Source organism: Phalacrocorax carbo, chromosome Z (genome assembly GCF_963921805.1).
Source record: "Phalacrocorax carbo chromosome Z, bPhaCar2.1, whole genome shotgun sequence".
Taxonomy (NCBI): domain Eukaryota; kingdom Metazoa; phylum Chordata; class Aves; order Suliformes; family Phalacrocoracidae; genus Phalacrocorax; species Phalacrocorax carbo.
In genome coordinates, this window is record NC_087548.1 from 21,151,987 (window position 1) to 21,171,947 (window position 19,961).

The window sequence follows — 19,961 nt, forward strand, 5'->3', positions numbered from 1 at the left end:
GGTGCAGGAATAGATGAAGAATGCCTTCTCCTCCAGTCAGTGTTCTGGCTACTCATCAACAAGTTTACTGAATAAAAACCTCATCTCCAATATAGCACTTACTGTTTAACTCTTTTAACATGACATTTATTAAAGACATTCATACCCTTCTAGTCTAAGGGAGACAGGTAAAGCCATGTTGTCTTGCAGTTACTACAGAACTGAGAGAACACAAGGACAGTTTCTGTAGCAGCATGCTGTGCCTCCGTAAGTTTTGTTTCATTGCTGAACCGCGACTACAAGCTCTAGATCTAGAGCATTTCAAGGTGGCATGCAGAAAGTGGCTAAGAGTGAAGTTCACACGCACACAACCCCAAGACAGTTAAGGTTCATAGTTTCCCATTCAGGAGCTTTCCACACAAGCTCCTTTGCATGGATTCAGAAAAACTACAGGCAACTACAGAAGGCATTATTCAACCCACATGAAGTTAGCATCTTCAAAATATAGAATGCTTGACCTTCCTGCCAAAGGCTGCATTTTTTCAAATACTAGTAGGTTAAACAAACAAGGCCTCAAGTCCAATCTGTTCCGTACATCTTCTATTACACTGTATTCAACTAAAGACAGCCTCAGTATTACAGCAAGCGGGAGGAGAGGGGTCAGCTGGGGCACACAGCTTTTAATTAACAGATTCAAGGTTTGAAAATAGCACCTCCTTTCTCTCAGCCTGTACCAGCTGGGAAGTCCTCCTCACCACCACCATTTCCCCAGGCTGCAGCAAGCAGGGCTTTTCTTACACATGCACATGACAGAGTTAGAAGTTCAGACAGATTCAGATCCCTGCCAAGTGACTGCAATGCAATCAGTATGAGTTATAAGCCATACTCATTGCCACACACTTAGCAAGGTTTTTCTTGTCTCTAAGTTTGTGCTTCTGAGAGGTGGCAGTATCACATTCTCATGTTGCTCAACAAAATCATGCATGCACAGAGAAGTTGGATCAGAAGGGTATGGCTGAACCTAATAGAGCAAATGCCAATTAGTTTGCTATATAGCAGTAACTGCTCCACTGTACCACGGAAATAGTGGTTTTGGAATCATATTACAAGTGAACTTATATCATTTTGGAGACTGTCAGTCATAACAAGCAAGTAAAGACACTTTTCTCAAAACAAAAAAGGCCAAACCAGCTGACAGACAGGAAGTTGCACTACATTCTAGTCAAACTCAGGACATAATACTTTTATGAACTCTTTGTATTTACATTAGATAAAGACAGGTAAGAGGGGATAGGAACTAAACGGGTTTAGCCATAAACAAAATGCAGTGAAAGATCCAAACTGATCACTGACCTGCTGAAAAAGCTTGATTTGAAAATAAAGTTTAGAAGACTTATTTCATATTGAAGAGCCACCCCTTTCTGTATGGGGTTGTGGAGTTTTCAGTTTATTTTGAATAATTTGTCCACTCTATATGGATGTTATACTATTGCCAAAAGATGGTGGGGAAAAAAGAAAAATGCAATCAGGATGAGAAGGCAAATTGAATCTGAGCTTTGTGAAGATCCCGACATGTGTGTGTTGTGTTAGCAATTTATACCCAGAACAAGAGCTTAATCTTACAACTACATTAACAACAAAATTGCATAAAGTAGTTTACCTTCTGTATTACACATTAGCAGGGGGAGAATAAACAAACCAATGTTACAAAACTTATCCTAGGAGTGAAGATAATTTGCCCAGCTGCCTTGTAACAATTTGAATTGAAATATATTAGGTTCCAGTTGAAGCATTAGTTAATTGATCTTATCATTAGTGTTTACTTCCACAGACAGATTTGTCCCCTCATTTCCCTCATTCTCCTTTCCTGCCCCTAAAAGGTAAGAGAAGACTACAAGAAATTTGAAAATTCAAGTTCACCTGCTGTTTTGAGCTTATGGGCCCACCCACATGTGATCAGGGTTTAAGTTTAGGGTTTTTGTTTTTTAAAATAGGCTTTGCATGTTTCATTAAGTCAGACATATCTTATTGTATTTTTAATGCGCCTGCAATATTTTCAGTATAACTAAATATAAGTAGCAGCATATTTTCCAAACCCACTGTCACCAGGTTCATTTTAGACAAGCCAACTACCATACTAAGTGTTTTTAGGCATACTCAACATAATTCTATTTCTTGTCCCAGTATCAGTGGCATAACCCTTCAAACTCCTACTGAGAAATCTTCAATTATCTCAGACAAGTGTCCTTCAAAAGCAGTGTCTCTTGCGCAAAGCCGCCAAGTAACTAGTTCAGTTTTGTGCTAGTAACTAACAGACTCTTTGTTCGCATACTTACTGCTAGGAAGAGCATGCAGTACATAGAGAACGACGAATGGCCAGAGTAAAATGATAGTCTGGAAGAGAAGAGAGCAGACATCTCATTATTTTTCTTTTTCAACTCTCAGTCTACAGGGACATTAATTAATATTACACAAGTGAACTCATAAAATGCAAGCATCTCCATACTTCTTCTTCAAGGAGACTATCCAGGCATAACAGCTATCACTCCTGGTAACAGCTTTTGACAAACAGCACAGACTTCACTACTCAGCAGCTATCCTATTCCAGCACTAAGTTGATCTCCATATCAGGTAGTAACTACTAGCCCTTTGACTGAAGTGTGAACACATCCTCAAAGCTAGAAATCAGGTGCCCTTTAAGCAGCATATTTGTTTCATCTTCCTGATCAATACCTGAATGTAAATTTAAACTTAAATGTTATTTACCTGATAGTCACAGTAGGTGTATGAGAACAAACGACACATTAACCACCCCAAACCAATTACAGATGCATTTGATCACAGTCAAGAACTAGTAGTTAACAACTCGTATCTAGATGTTTATACCACATGTACATTTGTTAAGTGTACCGATCCACAACAACCACAATCATCCATCAATGAAAGGTAGGGGGAAAGGCAGGAAGGCAGTTTGTTAGCCAGCCATCTGCAAAAGATGACACCTCATCTAATATTTGCAGAGATAGCTTCATACTTGGCCATCTCCTTTAACGAGTGTCAACATTGCCTTCAATTTGTAAAGGCTTATAGCCGGTCCAGACTGAAGGGACTCAGCAGTTGATGGAGACAGTCCAGGGCACTCTTAAGTGGAAAGATTAAAGAAACTGTACTTAAACTGTTTTTTCTATTTTATGCACAAAGCCTTGCAACGGTGCTGCTTCACAGGCTATCAGCCAGGTCTCGGCCAGGCTTCTGCACAACTTAGCACAGCACTCCTCACTTAAGAGCTTGGCATCCACAAACAAGGCCAACTTAATAAAAAGTTTCATAGCTCCTCAGACTGCCCTCCACCATATCCAGCAGCTCCCTGTTTTGGTGCCTCAACCAGGCAGAGTCTGAGGCCAGGGAAATTCCTGGTATAGGGAAACATTTCTACTCTTTGTAATGAGAGTAATGAAGGTGGCTCTGATGTGCTATAAGGTAATTGGGTTACACATTCACCACTCAAATACCACAAGGAAGGCAATAAAACAGTCTTGTGCACAAGTGAAACTGCAAAACTTCCTGCATTAATCTGCATGTGAAACATTAAAAAACTGCATCATCAGACATCAGGAAAAAAAACACATAAGTTTCCTTGGTAGATTTTAGAGTTCTTGGTTTATGTTTTATTCAAAGCACTGCCAGTAGCTTTTGGTTTCAGAGATACTAAATAAGCAATCTTGAAAAGATTAAGATGAATTTTGACATACCTCCACAGATATTTTTCAATTCAGTTCTTAAATAGAAAAAAAATATATTGACAATGTGTTATCTTCAGATGTTTAAAATGCAAAAACATTAAGATTACATTTTAGCTAGACATTCCTCCTCCACTTTAGTACTCTAACTTTTCACTAGTCAAAACCCTGGGACAAGAGTCCACTATGAAAGCCAACAGAATACGCATTTTGAAAAGCTCTGTGTCTTTCAGACAAACATGTCAACTGAGCCACAAAAGCAAACCATGCTGTTCTACAGGACAGAGAATAGAGAGTAAGGAATTCCTGGTTCCTATGCCAATATTTTATCCACTTTGAGGCTATTCCTGTTGTCCGTAAAATGACATTTCCTACAATTCCTGAAGGCAACCTGTTGCCAACTAAAATTCAGAAGACTATTAAGTGAGAGAAGGAATAAGTACAATTCTTTACATTTATTTTGGAATTCCTATACCATTTTAAAGGTCTTATTGACTACTGACATTCTTGTTTTTAGGAATGTATTAGCCCAACGCAACATTAATAATGTTTTGTTCCAAGTTGAAGATTACAAAATTTGAATGCATTCAGATCAGGAGTAGATAAGTATGCTGTACATTATTAAAAATGTTGTGCTTAGCACGTGAAGGTATTGCCAAAAATACAACTGGGACAAAGTATTGATCCAACTTGTACATTGTGCAATCCCACTGAAATTTCTTTGGCAATACTGTTGTCTCTAGACTTCTTTAAAAAAGACATATTTTTAAAAACAACAAAAAACCACCTTAAAACCCTTTCAAACACTAAGTTTTCCATTGTCAGTTTCCCAGTGATTCCTCAGCATGAAAACAATGTCTTCCCAAAGCCAGGAGAACATCCTGTCTATCAAACCAGCCAAGCGGCTGCGCAGCCCAAGCTTATTCGTGGTCATACTGCAAGTGCTGGCTTGCCATAAGCCAGCATGTCAAAAAATAAATATATTTTTAAATAAAAAAAACAAACAGTATTTACTAGTCACAAGACGACAAAAATATTTGAAGAAAATACATTTACAAATAAAATGGTACAGACAACCCTCAAAACCCTCACCTTTTGCTAATGAAGGAATGGCTAAATTATCCCAGTAGGAATTTGCACATCAGATTTCAGGACATCTTTTTCAAATGAATATTAGAACAGTATCCAGTGAAACTGTACTGTCATGAAATTGAGTTGGTACGTGCGAAGTCTTGTTTTGATTCTTTCCAAAATGGCAAAGTGTCATCAAAACAACAGCTTTGCAGAAATCCATGCACTTTACTCCATCAATATACCTCACAGGTCACTTCTGATGTGATGAGCAAGGCTTAAATTTAACAGGAAAAAACATAAGCTTTAATTATTTCCACTTGGGCAATATTCTACTACCAAATTAGAACACCACCTTAAGCAGTAACATAAAACCAGTTTCTGGTCTCAACTGAGGTCTAAGGTATATTCTCAGTTTCTAATGTACACAGTACTGCTGGACATCTCAGAAAGGTCTTAAGGTAATATAAGGGCTGTCTACCTTTCTTAAAACTTAGTTTTGCCACAAATTTCACATGGTTTATGATAACGACAAAAGTAAAGATGCTATACTTTCTTTAAAAGGTTGCCATAAGAGTGGTTACGATTAGTCACAACAGTTGTTATTTTAAGTCTGCATTTTTAAAGATTACCTGGAAAATAATCAACGTACAAACAAATCCCAGACAACAAAGTCTAAGATTTCTTTGCAGGACTTGACACCAACGACCGTTTCATTCTATTCTATTCCTTTCCATGCACGAAGGAAATTTAGCCTAGGGAGCAGAGGCCACCTGGTAGAAGGTACCATTTCTTCAATTAGTAGAAAAATGGAACATAATGCACAGCAAATAAAAGGATAATTTGTCTTACACTGTCGCTTGCAAGGAAGAGCATGCTTTTAGTAGTAAGTTCTGCTCCACAATATTTTGTGAAGTGCATTATTTCATAAGGGAATCACTGAACACTGGAGCTTAGTAAACAAGCTTGATGTCGTGTCCCCATATAATGTGTTTGTAAGGACACCCGAATTCGCAGAAACGTTAAGCAAAGTGCAGGAGTGTGACAGCGAAATGAATAGCCTTAGTGAAACACAAGACTAGGAAATAGCTAAATACATATGGCACAGTGGAGCGTTAAATGGTAAGACATTGAAGTGTTAGAAATCATAGTAGAAAGGCATACAACAGAAGAAGGGGTATTCTTGTGGTGCCACAATAAACCTCGCAGAGGCTGAATGATAAGGCAATCTTCCCAATATAAGTACTGAGTTATAGAATGCTCCCTTAGAGAAAAACAGGAGGTCCAGCAAAACACTATGCACACTCCCACATCAAAGCAAATAAAACCACCCATTGGATTAGCCAGCAAGTCCTTCCTATCCTCAAGTTCTCTGGATTCTCCACATCTGACTCATAGCTTCCACTGACATTTGTGTTACCCATTCCATTGATCTGGAAGGGAGTAAGTGCCAGACAGAGCAGCAGCTCAGCACAGCTGTGTCAAGCAAGCCAGAGCGCTCCACATGCTTGTCAGGGAAATATTCCTAGAGGACAAGGTTTAATAAGTGTTAGTCCTATGCTTAAGCTGGAGCACCATATTCTTTAAAAGTCCAATTTCTCTGTATTCAGCAATCAACATTTTCACAGCACTTGCTCTTTTCTCAAGCACTAGACTTGCACAAGTACAACCTTTTGAAGGTGTTTCAACATGAGACTAAATAATTAGTGTTTTGCACAATTCCCTAATCATATTTGGGGTGAAGGGTAGATCCACTCAGCTCTACTTTAAGCAGTGGTAGATAGGAAGAAAGCTTTGCCAATGCTGACACTTAATACACATGAAACTACACCCAGGTTTTTTTGCAGACAATTAATTACACATTTTTGCTTTTACAGGCTATTTTACCATGCACTTATGTTACATAAATGAAAGTTTCTTCCTTATCCTACTGACATAGGATATTATTTACTGACGTAAAACAGATTTTGCAGGTTGTAGGAAGAAATAGGCAGTCTTTTGCTAATTTCTAACTTATCCTTGCTTATCCTACTATCACAAACAAACATGTATGTTCTGAGCTCTTGATATTACAAAGTCCAGCCAACTGGCATTACACATGCATGTTGAAAAAGCACCACAGAGCAAGTTCTCTTTTGCCAGTTTTGACTTTGTCATTCAGTTGAACTCAACACCCAAAAGGAAAGTTTAACTTTCCACTACATTTCTAAGTTAGCCCGTTCCAAGAGGGGAAAAAAAAAAATAATCAGGACTTCGTTTACTTATCTTTTCTAGTATTTCCCTCTCAGAAAACAGTAAAAATGAAAATAGCAGCAAGAGGCACTCAAACCAACGTTTCTAAAGACTAATAGTTTGCTCTCACATGCATCAGATTACAGACTTCTTTCCATTAACCACGTCTGCACAAGTTACCCGCATAATACTGTTCTGACTCACAGGAGTGTTGCTATCATTTTACATGAAGGGAATGAGAACAAAAAAAGATAATCCCTTTTAAATCAGGGATTTGATTGTTATTCCCTCTTTAAGAAACCACTTTGGGTATGAAGCACTTGGCAAGTGTGCAGAACCCCTTCCCTCCACAGATTTTTGTAATCTTCAAAGGGGAAAGAGGGAAGGGAGGCAGCAGGAGAACCAACAGCATTAAGGGGGATTCCAGTTCCTTCAATACTGTTCAAGCAATACACACACAGTTATACTCATGTTCAATGCTTTATCTTAAGAGACTTTTCCCTTCTATCGCGCTGGACATAAGCTTTGCAAATCAGTGAAATTCTGCCAAGAATGAGTATAGGCATCTACCTGCTTGATTGCTAGCTTCCACATAATTTTCAGGGTATACGAAACACAAGTTACAAATTTGGATTCATAATTAACTGCAGCATAATAAGCTACTGAAATAGCAGACAGACTGCAAACACAGCTTTTTCTGAAAACCATTAAAGGGTGAAGTTTTATTTTCAGTTATGAAAATGAATGCTATCTATTACCACCGAGAGGGACAATTCACATTAGTGCAAAGGAGATGTAAGATCAGAAACATGATCCAGATTGCAGAACTGCATCTCAATTGGTTACAGCATGTTCACCTTTCAGATCTGATTCTCTCTACTGCCAACTAACTTCGATTACAAAAGGCAGTTCTTTATGCTTCTAGATCAAGTACAGTCCCATTTCATCACCCACTGTAGCCCAGATACTTCTAAAGTTTTAAATAAAGACTCTTATTCCGCTACCATATTTCAGCTTTTTCCTTCCATGTAAAAATCAAGTGTAGTTTCCCTGACTCAGCTTCAATTCTCAGAAGTGGTGAATAGTTTCATTAGGACTGGAAGTGTTCCCAAATCAGCCATGTTACACCTTGAATAACAATAACGACAGAAGGGTCAGAAGCAGTGCTTAAGGAAAAAGTTGCACCATCTCAATAACAGTACACATAAGCTACCTTCCATTCATCTATTTCCACTGCTTTGGTATTGAAGCTCCTTGAGATTTTTTTTTTTTTGCATATATCTTTTCAGAAATGAGAACTACTACATTAGCCTGTGATGAAATCTCCTGAACACATAAGTTTCAGTACTGTAGAGCACTTCACAGGTTAAAAGCTCCACAACAGAAATCTTCAGAATGCTATACACAACATACCGGTATGCTCCTAGCAAACACGTAGTTACTTAGTCTGTAGCAGCTTTGGAGACATTTCTGATTCATGATGCTGTTAGAAACTGCCAGATTAGAGAAGTACTCCATTTAGTTATGCTTGAATCATTAAGCTTGATTTTTGACAAAGCTTTAAGAAGTTTCAAAACAAAATATCAGAACATTTCATACAAGCCAAGTTATTTTAACACAAAATAATGGTTTATCATAGGAATATTCCCAGTACTGAGACACAGGTGGGGTGGTGGGGAGAGGGGGAAGGAGAAGGGGAGACTGAGACAATTGTTTAATAATGATGGGTTAACTTCAAGCAAATATCCAGTCTCTTGGCTTAGGTTTAAAAATGCCAGAGCAAATGAATTGCAAAGACTATGCAGTGAAACAGGATAAGTATTCAATAAAATTCAAGTAATGTATGAAGAAGTTGGGTTGTTTTTGTTATTGTTTGGGTTTTTTTAAACACAGTTACAGTTTTGAACGTATACATAGAACAGACAACATAAGAGTTTCAAAAGTTTGGCTGAACCAAATTATGCAAGTTAGCCCCATACGAGCTCTCTGGCATGGGTGCCTAGCTACTGGGAACTACTCTGAGTGATATAAACTGCACTCACCGTCATGCATGAGCACAACCTATGAAAGAGCTCTAAACAAAGCTGAAATAAAATTCCTAGCAGATGATTAGTAAAGGGCACCACCTTGGCCACTGTGTCAAAATAAATTATCAAGGTCAAAACAGTCAGCTCTAATTTCCTAAAGACTTCTTTAAAGATTACATTTGAGTTTGCAATGGCAGACTACACAGAGCTTGTTTTGAATGCAGTCAGCGTTGGAGCAATGTGTCAGCTGAAGTAGGGAACAGTTTTTTCCTTTAGACATCAGAACTGTGATATTAATCTGTACATTAGTAATAAAATTATAATTATGAAACTTGACAGCTGTGTTACTGTTACCACAAGCAGAACACAATGTGACACTGATATTAGAGACCTTTAACTATCCAAAGTTAAACTCAACTTCACAGGAAGTATTTCACACACATATACACATCCTGCTAGTTGACAAGTCTGTGTTGGAGCGTAACAGAGTTCAGACTGCAGAGTGCCTCTGAAGCATCTGGACTTGTATGATGTGGCTTAATTTTACAACTTCATGTTCAAAGGTTTCACTTTTGCATATGTGCTTAACAAGCTGATGAATAGAACAGGAAGGACAGCATCTTGGAACTCCCTAGTCACCAGGTTCTCAGTGTTCCTCTAAACCCAGAACTCTGAACTTTCAGGTCCCACCCCAACATTCATATTCAGTAAAAAAGCTAAAAAGTTATATCTAACAAAAATATTTAGAAGTCAGTTACTGCATTATTGTGACAAACCTGAACTGCTCAGCTAAAAATGCAATAAATACTACATCCAAGAAAAATTTGTAGTAACTCAGAAAGCCTGAACAAATAGGTTAAGAGCCCTTTAGCACACACCCAGGATTACTACACATGAAAAAAAAAAAAAACCACTACTTCACACTGTACAAGAATGTGTGCTGATAGGAATTAGTCTAACCAGTGTTAAAGAAATACGATAAATCAGGAAACTGTACAGCACACTGCAACCAAATTTAGCACGAGTTCAAGAAGAAGGCATTAGCAGCCTAAATCAACATGCTGGCGTCCAGATCATCTTCTGAATACTCATACCACTGCTTTGTTCCTCCTCCTTTACATTCAACTGTCGTGTTACGGGAGAACATGGATTTAGGGATCAATAAAAAAATTATTTTGTTCTGATTTGATTTTAAAGGTCTGAAAAACTAAAACATGTCACCAGAACTGATTTACGTGACTCAAGCTTCAGCTACAGAAAGTTTTAACAGTAAATTCCTTTTAATATATACTACAGAAGATAATTAAGGCAACCACTTGAAGTACATCCACTGTCAGTAGTCATTTGCAGATCACCTGCACCACCTTCTATCTGCTCAGAAACACAGGTTATGCAAGACAGTATGTATGCACATGCATAATGCACACACACTCTTAATTGGTTAGACTCCTGCTACCATGGCTAAAATTGTTTGCTCAACAGGCTTATCTGTTAGAAGACAGTTAAGACTTCTATTCTCACATCCTTCTCGGGAAAAAATCTGAACCCCTACTTTCTACTCCCAACTTTGCAGTGTGTTAATCAAGGAAGAACATGTTATGCTTATGCTTTCCCATCTGCAACTGTTCTGTGTTTCATAGCAGCAGCATGATACTTAAGCACTTCACATCTCTGGAATGAAAAAGCCTGCACATTTTACCTAAAAATTAGAGCATTGCTGCATGCCTATAGTATGTCTGCTTTCTCCCTTTTAAAGAACATGAAAAAAGTGGGGGTGAAATGTTAGCTATACGCATTTTTTTTCTCTAATAAGATACTGCCCCCTCCACTTTCAGAAGTAGAAACCTGAACTGTCTCCCTGTACAACACCAAAACCACTTTGTTATGGAACTAGTGGCAATATTTCAGTTTCAAAAATGTCAAAGTTTTGAACTGCATTCATGATGAATTTAAAAAAAAACAAAACACAAAAAAACCTGGACCCAGCAATTACCCAGATTTGAAATCCAATCCAGATTTTTCAGTGGCAGTCCAAAAGGACAATAAAATTCCATCAAAGGGACACATCTGGCACTTACGAAGTTCAGTTTGGAACAGATCTTATACGAACAAGACAAAAAGCCCTCATATCTATGTCTGAATAGAAGAACAGAAACAAACCAACAATACCTCAACAGTAGATGTTTTAAGAGACAGGAAGACCTCCAACTCTCCACCTTAAATGAGAGCTCAATAAATAAGCTCCAAGGTACTGAATTGAAGTGTTCAAGAAGTTAAACCCTGTGTTGACCTTTTTCCTTTTAACTCACCATAAGGTACAGCTGGAGATGCATAAAAAAGAAATGCAGAGTCATTAAAAGAGGCTCAGCAAGGAGGAAGCTCACTTAGGTGTTTGGAGGCCAGTGTTCAAGTCTTGCCCAAGGCTGAAGAATAGAAAGAATTGCTAAGTCTTCCTTTCAGGCTTAGTAAGTGTTGTACACAAAAGGGAAGGGGGGACAACTCCAAGACAGAATCCACTACTTAGACGTGGCATCTCTTACACTGAAGTACAGATTATAATTCCTAGAGTCTGGAGGCAGAGCAGCTCAGGCATCTCATATCCAGAAGTGCTTCTCCTAGGGAAATTCAGCTGCCTCAAAATCTGCTGGAAGGGCAACAATGGCAGGGTGCAAGCAATTCAGCAGCCTTCTTTTTTGACACTGGTGTTGGACAGGCCTAACAAGAGAAGTGCTCTTTGCTAACCTGCTACTCAGGAGCAAAGATGAACTAGTCAGACTTGTCAGCAACAGCCTGCGTTGCAGTAACCATGAGACGGTAGTATTTCAGGGTCAACCTCCTCAGAGCGAAGACATTCCATCACCTTGTGGAAGAAAACAAGCAGGAATAACAAGAGGCCATCTTGATTCACTGAGCAACATCTGAGTTTAGATACAAAAAATCATGAGAGGTAGAACAAACAAGCTGCCTACCAAGGACAAGTACTGAAGCATCATCCAAGTATATAGAGAAGGAATTAAGAAAGCCAAGCCTAGAGCTAGTGAGGGACACAAAGGACAGTGTGAAGACATTGCTAGACATTGTAACAAGGTCTCCACCATCTTCAAGATCATGTGGACAATAATATGGGGGAGAAGGAAAAATCAAGCCAGCAGTAAGAAAAGGTTCAATGAAAATTTCAGAAGGCAAAGATCCAGGATTTTATAAGATATCTCTAAGGTATACTCAAAAGGGTAGAAGAGATTAGCTTTTAAGAGAAGCCAGCATATCTACTTTATTAAATGTTTTAATAATTTTTCTGGTGACATTTTAGAAGCTTTTTTTTTTAAAAGAGTTTTCACTATCATCTGCAGGTAACAATCATCCTGAAATACAGTATTTCAGATTTATGTTAATCCAAAACTCTGAACAACAACTTCATAACCTAATTGCCAGGTATCTGAATTGGTTCTTAAAGTTTTATCCGCTAAATTGATTGGTCCCAGTTAGTTTCCGTTTCAGAGACTTTTGTTACCAGTATGGCAGAAGCAAATCAAGTACACCAAACACATACTTCAAAGGTCTTAAGCTCAACACAGCATTAGCAGCAGCAGTGTTTCACATTCTTTGAGTACTGATATTACAAACCTACTTTTTTCCTACATTATTACTGCAGGAAGTGATTCTAAAACCAGAAGAATTTAAGGAAGTATGCTTTAAAGTTTTGAAGTTGTAGGGAGGCATCATTTATACCAGCAGTAACTAGAACATATTTATTTCCACCCTAGTGTGTAGTTGTCCCTGTGAAATTATTCAGCAGACACTGAGTAATAAAACTGCATACTTCAATGCTACAAAATTTATTCTTAACATTTTGTGGATAAAATATAAGTTTAAATAGAATCAGATTCAATGTACCTGACCTTTACACAAGGCTTTAATGTGCTGTTTGTGCTGCCAAGTTTATAAAATGATATATATACAAAAGTGACAGCACAATCCTAATTTAAGTTCTAAAAATACTATAAGCTGTATATAGCACCTACTACATTGTTTGAGAATTAAAAAAAGGCTCTTGTTCAAAGGTTCTTTCAATTACACACAACTCTTCAATACCAGAAGCATGGTTTGTGGGGGTTCTTTATTGTTGGTTTGGGTATTTTGGGGTGGGGGTGGCTTAGGATTTTTTGTTGGCTTTCTAGTTTTTACTTGCTTGTAGAAAGAATTTTATAAAACTGGAGAGAAAAGCCTACCGCCACTACTAAGTTCCCATCATCCTAAAAAAAAATTACCAGAACCTTTATTTAAGCCACATTTAATGTCTTTGAGACTGGATTTTACAAGCCATAAGAATTGCCCACTCTTTGCTTAAGATGACACTCGAAGTTTACAGACACAATTAAGGCTGAACTTTTCCAGGTTCAGGCTGGCCTGCTCAAGTGCATCTCCTGGATTCCAGATCCTGCTACCTAGGGGTTGCCAATTCTTTTCTGCACAAAGGCGACCAAGGTAGAATTAGCAACTCCTGACTGCCAAAATGAGTTGGGAGCAACCAGTTAACATCGCCACACAACATATTAGCACAGTCTAACAATACAGTTAGAAGGCACCCCACCACCATCTGCAAGTTCTGAAGTACAATACATTTAAGCATAACTAAACAAATAACTCAAAGTTGCCTTTTTTCCCTTACCAGAGGCCTAAACAAAATTTTCCAGATCAATCAAGTGTTAAGATACACTAACAAAGGCTTTTTTGAGAGTGTTGAAGACTCATCCCAAAATTCATACACCAGAGTAATACAGAAGCTCTTCATGTTCTGCTTTGTTACTCCACTAGACATTCAAGCTTCACTGTTTACAAACTCATTTCAGACAGACAACCAGCAACTACAGCAAGGTACACTCACCAGAAGAACAGTACAATATTAATTCACAGGTCCTGCTGCTGAACATCTGTGGTTTCTATTAACTCTTTCCGATGCAGGGAAGCTAACAAACAGGATGCATGAACAATCTACCATGGACTGGCTAGAGTGGACAAGTTCAGGGAGCATGCCTTAGCTACGAATAAGGAATGGAGAAGTCATCAGCTGCCCTTTCATGTCCTCTCTGCCTACTCCTCTTTGAGGAATTTGGGTATCTTGCCAACCAACTCAAAGCCAGACAAAGGCAAGCAGTAGCAAGCCAAAAGAGAAAGAAGAATTGAGCAAAAATGGGAGCTGCAAAAGCCAAAAGAGATCAGAAATTCGTAGAGACTTCTCACTTACATCCCCACTCAATCAGGGTTATTAGCCTAGCACACCTACATTTTTACTGAGCCCTGCTTGGCTGATTTGAAAATGGAAGGAGACATTTGGCAAGTCATTAACTTTATAGGTGCTAACAAAAGTATCTTAAAGGCAATCCAGTAGCATTAAAGTATACACTGGTATACTAGCAGTGACATGCTAATTGCTACCACCAGTGACAAGAGAACCCCTTGGCTTTGATCTCTCTTCATTCAGAGACACTAAAACTTGTTCTTGTATATCAAACTTACTTTTCTAAACATGAAAATACTGTCTCCCAGTAAAGAAACTATATTATATGAAGCTCTGTCGACTTCTGCCCAGCGCAACTACATTTTAAAAATATGTACCTTACTCAACTGTGTTATGTGCTTTAAGGAGAACTTTGCTATTTGATACTTAAAAGAAAAATCACTTTCACAGGTCAAGCACCTTTACTAAATTACTACTCTTAATATTTATTTAAATTGAATACCACAAAGCTCTATACACAACTAGCTGGCATCAAACCTAGCAACACCTTCATGAAAACTTGAGAATGCAGTTCTGTGTAAGTCATTCACCCTCAGAAAACTGCCACGAATATCTCATACCAAGCTTCTGCCTAGCTTAAATGCTAAAAGACTACCTGAAGAAATATTTGTCTTACAAAGAGACACTGAAGAAAGTACAGTTTCTACTGCTAATACTTAATTTAACTGGCAATTTTTAATATAACTAGTGATGTCCATACATATTTTAGACATCTGCAAGCACCTTCAAGTAATATATGCCAACTCTTACATACCTCTTTCAACAAATATGAAGGAGATTTACTAAGTACACAGCTGCGATTGTGATCCTCAACTTAGTTTAACCACCAGTAGTACTGAAAGTGCAAACACTATAAAAGTTGTCAAGGAGAAGCTAAGCTACTTAAAACTGAAGAGGACTGTTTTCAGCATAATAAGAGCAAACAAGATACTTCAGTCAGCAACAATTAGCTTATCACACTCAGGGTAGAAAGCAAAACTACTGAAACCAACTAAAATCCACAAGGCACTTTAATTTAGACAACCAAGCATAAGTCCATTGGTTTATATTCATGTTAAAGCATATATGTATTTTAGAATATATTTTAATACTACTGTTACTGATGAACAAAAAAGACTAACGATTACCTTTTTCTCATGTTACAATGAGACATATGCAGAGAGATGCTACCGTCAAATTTGCATAAAACAGTACTGGAACAAAATAAGCAATGATGCTTGCCCAAACCACTGTCAGCTGCCATACATAACTTGCAGGTTTCTGGAAACATAGGTTGTTTTCTTGGTTTTATTCTTCTAGAAGTTTGTTCAAATGGTTTTTTGAACCCACTTATAAATTTACATATCCCAGGACTGCAAAGAGTTTCACAGCTTACTTCATCTTCTTAACTTTCGGGGGGAGGGGAGTAAGAAACTATTTCAAAGGTATCACCTTCCATTTTTACTATTAGGAGGAAATAGGAACAAATTGTTCATTACCTAACTTCTGTATCCTTTAGAGACTTCCATCTTACACCGACCTCTTCAACACCCACCTACTTACTCTATTTCAGACCAAGAGCTCTGATCTACTCAGGGATGCTACATACTAGAACTATTTATACTTTTAGTAAGTATAAAAATTTTTAGAAGGGATAATGAGAAGGGAGGAAAGAAGGGAACAGAAGAATACAATATTCATAGTGGAAGCACACAATTGATTTTTACACTGGAAGCATTGTTTTCCTGCTATGAATTCAGGAACAGCAAGCAAGGATTAGAGCTGTCTTTTTGATTGTGTAACTGAGCATGAATATCTCAAAATGTTCAAAACCAGCCTCAAATTCTACTACTACACAGGAATGTCAGGTTAAATTCAGAACATGTTATTTTGTATGCAACACTACAATTGTCCTGTCTTCATTCTTTCTTGGTATTTCTACCTGCATATTTATTTTATGCAAATTAGGGTAGATGGTAATAAGTTTGCCACTAATAATTTTGCCCACTGATCAGAAATTCACCTGTGGGTTACAGTCTGAGAGTCTACTGACCTCCTCCAACTTGCTGCAAAACTCACTGCAATCAAACTCCCTCCTCTTAGAGGCTTAATAACTGTAAGGTGTGCAGGCATATGACATAAGATCATCGAAACCACCGTTACAGATGCAGGGCCCAATTTCCATAAGAAACACAGAATGATTTACTGGGTCATTGCATCCATGACATGCACTTGTTCAGGTTAATGTCCCACTTTAATTGGCCTTTCTTTGACCACTCACTTATCTAGTTTTTATTTACAGCTTCCTAGGTATGGAAAAGTCTCAGTTGAGAGCAGAAGCACCACAGGTGAGCTCATACTGAAGTCATCACTTCAAGTCAAGTTTGACCAAAAAGGAGAGCCCTCTTACATAATCTTCTAGGGAGCAATAGGGACAACAGAAAAAGGGAACAAAACAGTAGCTGGAAATACAAACCTCTCAGCTCATCAGTTAAGATATGACAGACAAATCTTGCTTCCAATATGGAAGTCTGAGATTTCAAAGCACTAGTTGCACAGGGAAGAACACAACTTAAATCATTGTTCTCCGACATCCTCCTACAACAAAAATCTGTTTCCTTGTTTGAGGATAAGCTAACTATGTTTTTCAGCATCCCAAAAACCAGGAATTTTTATTTCAGGGCCATTTTAGTCATTACAACCCACTCAGATTTTCTCCTTTTTCCTCTTTATATTTGAGAAGCATTTTTAGAAGTCAGGAGTTCAACTGAAGACTCAGAGCTATGCCCAAGTTGAATTTTGAAAGCCACGCAGTTTTTTCACAAAGCACGTATGGACGTGCAATTTTGTTTAAAGACTCATTCCATTTGAAACCTAGACAAGTATCTTTTCCCATAGTAAGAGAATAATAAAAATAAATAACATGTCTAGTGAGCTGAAGCAAAAAGTCAAAACATTTTACTCCTGCCACAACATAATACAAAAAAAAAAAAATCTGTATTTCCCCCCTCTTGTGTTGTAAGTTACCTTTTTATCTTCTTTTAAACTCTAAAGAGTTAGTTTCTGGCAATTACTTCTGCTAACTGACCACGCTAGAATTTGCAAAGCCAACAAGATACCAAGACAATTTGGTATCTTAGGGGAGGTAGCATCTCCTTTATTGCAACTAAGATTGTTCTACAAGTCTGACCTTTGAAAAGTCAGTAACATTTAAAAATTTGACAGACATGTAGAAAACAATTTCTACACAGCATTTCATGAAAATCTTCCTTTGTTTATGCTGCCTTTTTCCAAATTTAAGTTGATAGTCATATAGAAAGCGACCATTACAAGACTTCAGAAGTACATCATGTATTTCCTGGAAGAGAGACAAAAGTTATACCTTTCTAGTGGATATTCCGACTTTTCAGAGCTACTCACAGGCAAGGGAAGTCCATCCAATAATCAGTGTCTAGACTAGCTGAACGTTAATAGAAGTCTTCTGAGTACAATTATGGGCATTAGCAATATTTAAAAAGCTGTACATGAAGCACAGTCCTCTAATCTCTCAAAGAACAAACTCTAACTCATTTATTTATTACCTGCATGAATACTGCTCATTTTAGGATTATCTGCTATACTGCCTCTCTATCATCATGCACTTGCTCCTCTACTACCAACAGCCATTCAAAATACAAACTTCTCCTGGCACTTTTGAACAAACAGCTGATGTCCATGACTTGGAGCTGGACCTAGTCCCCCACCAAATGAATACACAACATTTTCCTCTGGCTCCTGAGGAATACCATGCCTGCTACTGGAAGATCCATAGGGAACACATGCTAGAAAAGCAAACGAGCACAGAGGACAGTAAGCAAAACATACAGGCATGTACTTAAAAAACCACACACAAAGTTCTAACTAAGAGGGTATATAGGTCTTCTGAAAGAAGAATGGCAAAGAGTTTCTCTAAAGCTAAGCTTCCAGGGAGCTCAAGCAACTCTAATGCCAAAAGTTATTCTGAACACACTTCAACGTTTCCAGTAATATTCAAACACTGTTGCTTATAACACACTGACAAAACTCCAACATGTCAGATGCTTCATTTTATTTTCTGTTTTCTTGCTGCAACAGGTAAGTATTTATGGTGATGAAATGCCTCCTAATAATGAGAAAACTGAGTACAGTGATTCTTTTAACAGTCATCCACATTTTTGTATGGATACATCTAGTTTTTATTTGCTTTCATGCTAAATCTGAATAGTTTCCCTTGCTATTCCACATCCAATTTTGAAGGCAGTTTTCAAATTCTTCTCTTCATTGGGATGCACAGACATTTTAGAAACAAATAAAAGCCAATCAAAACTGAACGTCACACATATTTTGTAAAAAAGCAGAAATGAATACACAATAATTAATGCATTTTTCTGTACATGAATAAAACAAGTTTCCACCAATTAGAAAAAAATCCCAGTGTCTAGACAGGGCTCAAAGTTTAAGATATATTGCAAGAAATTTATTCTAGGAGAAGCACAAAAAATGCAGTAGCAATACCAAACTCAACGTCGCAAGTTAAGACACAGGCCTTACAACCAAGTATACAAGGTTAGTCAGACTCACCTTCCCTCATTGATTCTTGCTTTGTCTCCTTGACAAGCGAAGTTCTCAATGTAACCTAGACTGCAGTTGATTCGTGCCCAGTCAGGCTGGCATACAGCGAGGAAGTGAGGACGCAGTCTACCTATGGAGTACTTGGCAATGTCTGTCAACGACTGGCTAGCAGCTGCTCCAAAAATGAAGGTCCCAATGGCTTTGTAAATAGTGGCTATGTAGTTATTTCTGACAAATGAATTTGAGTGCAAATGATTATAAAAGACAGAGAGAGTCTCTCCTAGGACAATCTGAAAGAGAAATAGGGACAAGAGTTAAAGAAATACAATCACTTAAAAAGGTATTAGTCTATTGTTAATACTCAGACATGTAGTTTCAGAAATTTTTTTACAATCATTAAGCTGCACATTTAAATTTTCCAAGAGTCAGCAGTAACCACGCCCAAGCTTTAACACTTTTACGTAGAAGAAAAAAATCTTTTACATTACCCTGCTTCATGTTGAACTTAATATTGCTGATTTTCTGAACATTTATTAAAACAAAGCCTACTCAGAGTAACATTTATCCATATTACTTTGCATGGCCTTAATTAGAAACATTTTCTCCAGTATTACATTTTATTCTGCACTGAGTCTTCTTCAGCTAAACTTCTGATAAGCCAAATTTTTCTATTTCATCATAAAGTTGTTAGGTTTTATGTGAAGCCAGAGACAATTCTGAAGGGTCTAGACTTCATTTCTAGACATAAAAGGACAGTTATTTAGACAAAGAAGTTTCCTATTCCTTAGGAAAATTCAGTCTTTAGGGGAGAAAAGAAAACTAACGAAGGTAGGGAAAGACAGGCACTACAGAGGTCTTTCCAATGATTTCTCACCTTGCATGTCAAAGGCATATGCATCAGGTGTTGACAGGAAATCAGATTGTTTTCCTGCAACTTTATCTTTTGCAGAAATAAAGTTTTTCCAAAACCAGGTATAAAACTTCACCCCAGACAGGTTGGACATTGAACCAGATGGCCCCATCTTGTACAGAAAGGCTGGACTC

The 19,961-nt window shown here is 37.8% G+C and overlaps 1 protein-coding gene across 2 annotated transcripts in view; it reads right to left on the reverse strand.

Annotated features, from left to right (window-relative positions):
• PLPP1 (phospholipid phosphatase 1) overlaps positions 1–19,961 on the reverse strand; it is a 65,365-nt gene that overhangs the window by 13,215 nt on the left and 32,189 nt on the right. For both annotated transcript variants that reach the window (XM_064438392.1, XM_064438391.1), the window contains exons 3-4: positions 18,927–19,207; positions 2,316–2,373 (exon numbers count right to left, since the gene is read on the reverse strand). In XM_064438392.1, coding sequence (XP_064294462.1) covers positions 2,316–2,373; positions 18,927–19,207 — 339 coding nt within the window. The remainder of the gene's footprint in view (positions 1–2,315; positions 2,374–18,926; positions 19,208–19,961) is intronic.